The sequence below is a fragment of the Acinonyx jubatus genome, chromosome C2 (assembly GCF_027475565.1).
Source record: "Acinonyx jubatus isolate Ajub_Pintada_27869175 chromosome C2, VMU_Ajub_asm_v1.0, whole genome shotgun sequence".
Classification (NCBI taxonomy): Eukaryota; Metazoa; Chordata; class Mammalia; order Carnivora; family Felidae; genus Acinonyx; species Acinonyx jubatus.
The window spans coordinates 3722885-3730929 of NC_069384.1; the positions used below are offsets into that span (position 1 = coordinate 3722885).

Consider the following 8045-nt stretch of genomic DNA (forward strand, 5'->3'; position numbering starts at 1 on the left):
CTCTGAAAACAACACAGACTTTGCTCTGTCTTCAGCCTGCCCTTGTCTTGGAAGGAACGGGAAACCAGACGGTGAGCCTCGCCTCGGGTCCGTTTCTCATGGGCTTGCTGCACAAGGTGGACCCCAGGCCTGTGCCAGCGTGTGCACGGTCAGGCCCCGTCAGTCACCGGGTGGAGAACAGCTCTGTGCACAAACTCAGGGGTGGCCCAGGTCTCCCTCCGACCCCACCCCCCTACCTTGGGGGCTGAGGCGACCAGCCAGGTGCACCTGCTCCGGGTCCAAGACAGCTCCCTGAATCCCAGGTCTACGAGAGTAACCCCTGACAGGCACCTTACATTGTGAGCCATAGTTCATTCCTCCGGAAAATGGGTATATTTTTTCCCCACCTTGTTTTGATAGGCTATTATAAAATAATCTCCTTTATTTAAAAAAAAAAAAAAGCAAGCTGAGCAAAGGTATCCAGTAAGTTCTCATTTGGCTTAAAAATGTGCTTAGATCTAGAGAGAGCATTTCTGGAAAAATACCTAAGAAAGTGTTAAACCGATACCTCTAGACAGGAGAGGGCTTTTTTGTATCGTGTGATTTTTATTTATTTATTTTTAGTTTATTTCTTTAGAGACAGAGAGAGAGCAGGGGAGGGGCACAGAGAAGGGGGGAGGGAGAGAATCCCGAGCAGGCTCTGTGCTATCAGCACAGAACCCGCCACCGGGCTCGACCTTACGAACCGTGAGATCGAGACCTGAGCCCAGATCAAAGAGTCTGACGCTTAACCGACTGAACCACCAGGTGCCCCTGCACGGTCTGATTTTTCAAACTTACTGCGCTCATTCTGTTTTTAGCAAAAGATTACAGTTGATTACATTAAATGTTATCACGATAGCGAATTCGTTTATTTAACACATTTATTAAAGTGTAGTTAATGGTAGAAATAAGTCTTACCGGAAACAATACAAAAAGAAAGGGTGGGAATTTCAAGAGTTTCGAAGGAGAGACGAGACCAGTGCGCACAGTGCTGACTCGCTGACTTTTCAAGCACCTGAGGGTCTGGGATTAAATGTGGCCTGGGCGCTGTGGCCACGGAGGTGCCGAGCCTTCACCCTGGCCTCCAGGCCGGGCTAATCCCGGCTCATCCCGGCTCCCGGTAGAGGACTGTAACCCGGAGACTGGAGCCTGACCTCCAGGCTTGCTTGCTGCCACAGTGGTGGGGTGGACTTGCTGTCTCCCCTGCAGGAAGACGGGCCGCTGGGGGACTTCACAGTCCCGTGCAGGCAGCAGCCGGAGCCAGAGGGAAGGGCCGTCCCCAAACAAACAGAAGGCAGAGCCCTTGTACAAACACAGGGGTATAAATGAGTCTGCTCGGCCGACGCGGCACGTCCTCTGAGCGGTCGGGTCCCCAGAGCCCACCCGTGACCATGGAGGCCAGAGTGCTCTGGCTGCTGGCATTTGTCCTGGCCTTGGGGTCCTCCAGCTTGGCTGACGAGTATGTGGGCCTGTGTGAGTACCGTTCTGACTTCGCTCTGTAGGAAGGAGGGGCCAGGAGGTGGCGGCGGGGGGGGGGGGGGGACATAGGAGGAGGAGAAGGGAGGCTAGGTCCAGGCAGGCTCGGGGGTGTGTGGGGGGGGGGCTTTCTGGGGGCTAGAGGAAAGTGATCAAGCCCCCACATTGATTTATAATTGCCATCTAGCAGACACACATGTTCCTTCCCAATAGCCCTACAAACTGGGTCTTGCTGTTTACAGACGAGGTAGCTGAGGCTCAGAAAGTTAGTAACTGGCTGCAGGCACCCCCTCCCCGCCAGTGTTGAAACCGGGATTAGAACCCAGGTCTGCCTGGCCGGCCGGCCACCCCACCGCCTTCTTGGCTGCAGGTTTCTGCGCGACAGTGTAGGTCTTCACGCACCGTTCTGGCGCGCTTGCAAGGCAGAAAGGAAAGACTGACGAACACGGATCCCTGAAGAGCATTTTCAGCACACGGTTTTCACCTGGCCGTGACGTTGTCCCTGCAGGTGGGGGGAGGGCGGCTGTCCCACCCACCCAGCTTTGAAGAAATTAGGGCGTGGCTATTATCAGGGGCCAAAGGCAGTGGTTCCCAAACGTGGTGCCTGTCAGAGTCACCAGGACAGCTTTGCGACCCCTACGGCCCAGGAGGTGCCCTTCATGCCACAGTGCCTCTGGGATCCCAGTGTGAGCAAATCTGGCTGGGGAAACCAGCGGGTTGAGGCATTACCGCCTGGCACAATAGAGTGGGATTTTAGACACTTCACGTGGTTCTGTTTTCCTAAGGAAAATCCCATTAGGCAATGAGGCCGACTTGGTGGAACTTGAATTTTTTTTTAATGTTTATGTATTTTTGAAGGAGAGAGAGTGTACAAGTGGGGGGAGGGGCAGAGAGCGAGGGAGGCACAGAATCCGTAGCAGCTCCAGGCTCTGAGCTGTCGGTACAGAGCCCGACGCGGGGCTCGAACCTGTGAACTACGAGATTGTCACCTGAGCTGAAGTCGGACGCTTAACCAACCGAGCCACCCAGGCGTCCCAGATTTTGCAGAACTTTAGACACTATAGGCTTGCTTCAACGAGTGTTGAGGACAGAAGGATGTCCCAGGAGGACGTCGTGACCAGCCAAGTGCCTGGGGGACAGGGGGACACAGGAAAGAAATGGAAAATAGCATGCACTGTGGTTTTCTGTACTGAACGTGCATCTCCTCTTACACTATTCATTTTTTTTAAGGGGGCAGTTTGTGTTGATAACACAGTGAAGGGGAATTTGTTTCGGGGTTCAGGAGCCCCCAGATTCCCACGGGCTCCTGCCAGCCGGAGGGACGCGAGGCCATGGACTTCCCGACAAGGCTCCAGGGGCACACGAGGGAGGGGGGCGCCCTGGCAGAGGCCAGAGTCCCCACAGAGCATACAGAAGTGTGTGTGGGAGGAGGGTGCTCCTCGAGCCGATGCTGGGGTGCGGGTGGGGTCACGTGCTTCGAACCCAGAGGCTGGGGGCGATTGCAAACTTGCCAAATGAAGGCAGCAGCCAACACCCCGGGCCGGCAAGGGCTCCGGCAGCTGACCGGGCTTTGTTTGGGACAGCGGAGAACCTGTGTGCTGTGCCGGCCAAGAACAGGGTGGACTGTGGCTACCCTGAGATCAGCCCCGAGCAGTGTGTCAACAGGGGCTGCTGCTTTGACTCCAGCATCCCCGAGGTGCCTTGGTGCTTCAAGCCTCTGCAGGACACAGGTGAGAGGCCCCGCGAGACCCGTGTCCCTCCCGGGCCCCCCCGGGAAGCCTCCAGATCCCCAGGAAGCCACGCGCACCCCGGCGGGACGGCCAGCACCGTGACTGTCCATCGGGGAGGGGGCCTCAGCCAGAGGCGTCGTGCACAGGGAGGTCAGCTGCCAGGGGCCGTCCCCTGCCGTCCCTTTGCTCGGCGGTTTGTGCGAACTAAGAAAGCAGTCGTTTCAAAAAGGTGCTCAAAGTCAAGGCACTGTGTCCAGGGAACTAGTTTAAAAACCATCCTGGAGAGAAGTGGAAAACACACGGGTTTGGGAAGTTGGGCCGACATTCGAGGCCTCGCTCGGCAAACAAAGCATCGTCATCTGTGACGCGCTCCCGGCAGACGGCAGATGGTGGCAGCACCGGGCACGGAGCCCTGGCGCCTGTCCACGCCCCGCGACCTTCCCCGCCCTGCCCCCACCGCGATGCACCCCTCCCTCCCTCGGTGTGCAGCGGGGTGCGGGACGGCCGCCCTGGGGAACCCCACGTCGGCCCCGAGCAGGTGTCTGTGCACGTGGGTGGTTCGTAGCCCGGCTCTCCGGTCCCACCTCGAATCTTGGGCGTGAGGTCTGCTGTGAGCCCCCTGGAAGTCCAAGGGCCAGCTCATCTTCTGAGAAGGGCACGGGCTCCACCTTCCTGGAGCCAGCACTCGCCCTGTGTCCCCACCACCCCCCCACCCTCCGTAAGCGGGGAGTGGGGCCGCAAGCCAGCCTCCTGAGCAATGATGGGGCCCTGCCCACGGCCCTGGGGCTCCCTGCCCCTTCCCGGCAAATCGGGGCAGAGGCCCAGATACAGCTCTGGGACCAGGAGGGAGCTGCCCGTTGCCTCTCTGCTGGCTGTTGCCCTACTTTGCGGCCCCTCAGTGGGGGCGGTGGGGGGGCTACACCCTTTCCTTTGGGCACTGGTGGGGGCCTTGAGATGATGCCATCTCATATCATCTGCCTGAACCCCTTGTTCTGGGGGGACACGTGCTATTCTCCACGAGGCCGGACCCTCAACACTTCTCCAGGGACTGGGGGAGAATGCAGCCCAAGGCGCTGACCTTGGAGGCTGTCTTGACCTTGAGAAGCGGGGCACCTGGTGGGTGGAGCCAAGGTTGGTGGTGGTGATGCACGTCTGCGCTTTGTTTCCAGAATGCACATTTTGAAGCGACGCCCACCGGCCCCGGACACCCTGGAATGCGACCTTCTGTGCTCCGGGGGACCCTGCCTGCGTCCTCTGCGGGGCCGGCCGCGGCCGCTCCTCCCTGCTTTTCTCCCACCCTGCTCCTGGCAAGCCCTTCCGCTGAAAGCTGATGCCTGGGGCCTGATGGCTTAACGAATAAAGATCCTGTGCTCAGCATGAGGGCTGCTCCTCATTCCCGAGACTCCTCCCGTGCTGTTGAATTTTATTTCTGCCAAGTGCATTTCCTTTCTCAGCCTCTCCCAGACGGCGGGGGGTGGGGGATGGCAGGAGGGTGTGATGGCATCTCCGGCCCGGGGCCTCCCCAGGCCCCGAAAGGCGGCCCCTAAGGAGACGCCCCTTGCGTGAGGATGTCACAGGCCCCAGGCCAAGCCCTGACACGACAGGGAGCCCGAGCGGCCTTCTCAGCGGCCACCACCTCGTGTAAATTCAGAAAAGACATTGCAAATGTAAGTTTCAAAACAAACAAACAAGCAAAGATCATTAGTGTCTTTCTTGGGGAAGAGAGCAAGCCAATAAAGCCATGTTCCAAACTGGCACTTTTCTGTACTTATTTGCAGGTCAAGTTTAACACCTGTGACACCTCGGGCGGCTTTCTTTTTCCGTTTTCTTCTGAAAATGGCTGCAGCTCTGTAAGGGAGCGAGTCTCACCATGACGATCCCGTCCCAAGTCCTCACGGGGTCCTAATGACGCCTAGACGCAGAGCACCCCACCTGCCCCCTCTCCTCCTGGGACAGGTGGCTCCCCGCGGACTGTCCCCCCCATGCCCCCTGCGAGGCGGTTTCCAAGGTGGAAGCCAAGTGCGCAGCTCGGGGAGATGGGCCTCCTGGTCCGAGCCACCCTCCCACTGGAGAAGAGACCCCGGTTTCCATCAAAACAACAAGCTTTGTTTCTGGGCCGTTGGGGCCAGGCCCCCAGAGCTGACTCTATCCCTGGAAGGGACATACGGTTGCCCTTGTCTTACAGATAAGGAAACATTAGGAGAAAGACTTAAAAAGACCCAGCCAGTGGCTTCTGCTGAGAGGGGACTACGTCAGGATGCCCAGGCCTCTGAAACCAAAGCTCTGTGTGTTCTTCGTAAAGCCCAGCAGCTACTCCCGCCAGGCCGAGGGAGGGAACCTTTCCAGAAGCATCTCCGACCAAGCAGCACGTGCAAAGTGCAGCTTCCTCTCCTGGGGACGCTGCTGCCCAGAGCTGTTCTCGCCCGGACACGCTCCTGGTTCTGCCTTTGTGTCCCTTTCTCCTCACAGACCGAGCCCGACCTTTAAGGCCAGGCCAGATCTTAGCTGGAGGGGTTCAGGGGTCACCCCGGGCCCTGGGCCTTGGCCTCAGGCCCCGGCCCCGGCCCCGGCCAGCCAGGCAGAGAAGCTGGTCACTTCCATCAGTGCCGGGCGGACGCCCAACAGCAAGAGCAAAGTGGGTTGTTAGGTGGGCAGGGTCTCCAGGTCAGAGATTTGGGCGCTAACCCAAGGTTCAAGATTCTTCCTCTCTCCAGCCTGTGTCAAAAACGAAGTGAACAAGCAAAACCTGTAGCTCACCTGTCCCCACAAAGCCTCTGGGCCAAAAAGGCCACAGACATCTGGGGACCCTGCCAGGCCACTTTAAAAAAAAAAAAGACTCCACTAAAAATATCATTTATCTTGATCGCTGAGTTTTAGGGCAACCTTCCAATTTTGTGCCTCTCCCGTTCTGAGCCCATGGAGGCCATGATATTCTCATGCACAAGTTCACAGAGCAGGACCGCCGACCGCCTTGGAGGGAGATACCCCCAGCCGCCGCTCACTCCATCCACCTGGTCCGAGCCCCCAGGGCCCACCGGCTCCCTCTTCAGGTCACCGCGAGTACTGCGGCTTCCTACCCATCGCGGCTGCCACCCTACATTTCTCCCCTTCTAGAAAAGATGTATTAAGATCCCCGATCTCTCCGCTACACCTACCTCCTGCCGGCACCTCTTGAGCAAAACCCCATTTCCTTGAACACCCTCAAAACTGCATAACGCACGCCTAAGTCCTATAGTTAATCCTTCCTAACACCTTCTTACTGAGATGCCCCATAATGTGCTGTGTTCCTGTGGTTTTGCGCAGGAGGACGTCGTCAAGACACAGGCTGAAGGCTTGGTGGGGTGACAGGGGCGTAGGGACACATGGTCTCAACCTGTGGTCCTCAGTGGGGCCTTCATGGCCATAGGGGATGTTTGGAGATCTGTGGGCCTGTCTCTTAGTGCCATATGAATGGGGGGAGGGGCTGTTGGCATCGAGTGGGCACAAAGCCAGATATGGGGGGTCTGCAGTGTGCTGGGGGGTACTGTGGACAGCCAGTGTCCTGTTGGACGCTCAGGCAGCCACAGACCTGTTTGTAATGGTTGGAGACTAGAAGTAGGTTAAAATCCTAACACAGGGGCGTGTCGGGGGCTCAGCCGGTCAAGCGTCTGACTCTTGATCTCTGCTCAGATCATGACCTCACGGTTTAGAGGTTCAAGCCCCATATCGGGCTCCGCGCTGACAGTGTGGAGCCTGCTTGGGATTCTCTCGCTCCCTCTCTCTCTGCCCCTCCCCCACTCACTCTGTCTCTCTCAAAATGAAAATAATAATAATAAATGAAATGAATAGGGGCGCCTGGGTGGCTCAGTCCGTTAAGCATCCAACTCTTAGTTTCAGCCTGGGTCATGATCTCACGGTCTATGAGTTCGAGCCCCACGTCAGGCTCTGCGCTGAGAGCACAGAGCCTGCCTGAGATTCTCTCTCTCCCTCTCCCCCTGCCCCTCCTCTGCTCTCTCTTTCTCTCAAAATAAAGTAACTTAAAAGTATTTTTTTAAGTCAATAAATGAAATAAAATAAAATCCTAAAAGCAAAGTTGTTGTCAAGTTTGGATATACCAGATTTCCCAGGAATGCAAGGGAAGCCTTCTGCGTAGTTCGGAGCTTTGGCCGAGTGGGTCATTCCCGACACGCCATCACCAGGGACAGTGCCCCACGTGCCTTGTGACGTGTCCACCCTGGGGCTGCCTGCAAACCCGGTGCCTCAATGCCTTGCATCACTCGTAACAAGGGTGGGGGGGGGTTGGTGCAGGGGCGAGCCCCCGCCCTCACCTCTGTCTCCTCCTCCAGCTCCGGCACGCACAGCTACACAAACATGTAGCATTATCGCCCCATCATTACTTTCCCTTTACTTCTCATTTTTTCTAGGGCAGGCTGCATGTTTATTTCTTTTAAACTCTGTGTGTAGGCAGGTTATTAAGTTATTAAGTATAAAATTATTAGGTATAACTTCAGTTCAGGAGATCAAAAGGGGTCTTATGAAATCCTTGCTGTAAAGAAGGGGGCTGTGCTGGGATGAGACTCCCCACCTCCTAGGGAGGGCTCTTGCTGCTTCTTGCCGGGGTCCCCAGCAAGACAGCCCCAGGAGACCCCTGCCTCCCCCGCCTCTCTTCGTTCCCGTATTTTCAATCTGAAACCTGGGTCATGGCTTTTGAACTTAAAAAACCCCAAAGGCTGACATATGTGTTCTCTGGTTCCCCAGGACAACCTCCCTAAAGCCCCCTCCCCCTCGTCCCCAGTTCAGATGAGGGAGGGTCACCAGGCCCACAGAAGCGTGGATAAC

At 57.0% G+C, this 8045-nt stretch overlaps 1 protein-coding gene across 1 annotated transcript; it reads left to right on the top strand.

Annotated features, from left to right (window-relative positions):
* Nucleotides 1–1336: 1336 nt before the first annotated feature.
* On the top strand, nucleotides 1337–4629 carry TFF3 (trefoil factor 3). Its single transcript, XM_015083866.3, has 3 exons — nucleotides 1337–1494; nucleotides 3081–3227; nucleotides 4397–4629. Exons 1-3 carry the CDS (start codon nucleotides 1347–1349, stop codon nucleotides 4408–4410), a joined length of 309 nt encoding a protein of 102 aa, XP_014939352.2. The 5' UTR covers nucleotides 1337–1346; the 3' UTR covers nucleotides 4411–4629.
* The last annotated feature ends 3416 nt before the right edge of the window (nucleotides 4630–8045 follow it).

What these genes read in the sequence shown, in the direction of transcription:
- TFF3 (XM_015083866.3), top strand. Translation starts at nt 1,347, where the DNA reads ATGAGTCTGCTCGGCCGACGCGGCACGTCCTCTGAGCGGTCGGGTCCC. An exon ending in TGACGAGTATGTGGGCCTGT is followed by an intron (nt 1,495 to 3,080) that starts GTGAGTACCGTT and finishes TGTTTGGGACAG; the next exon opens with CGGAGAACCTGTGTGCTGTG.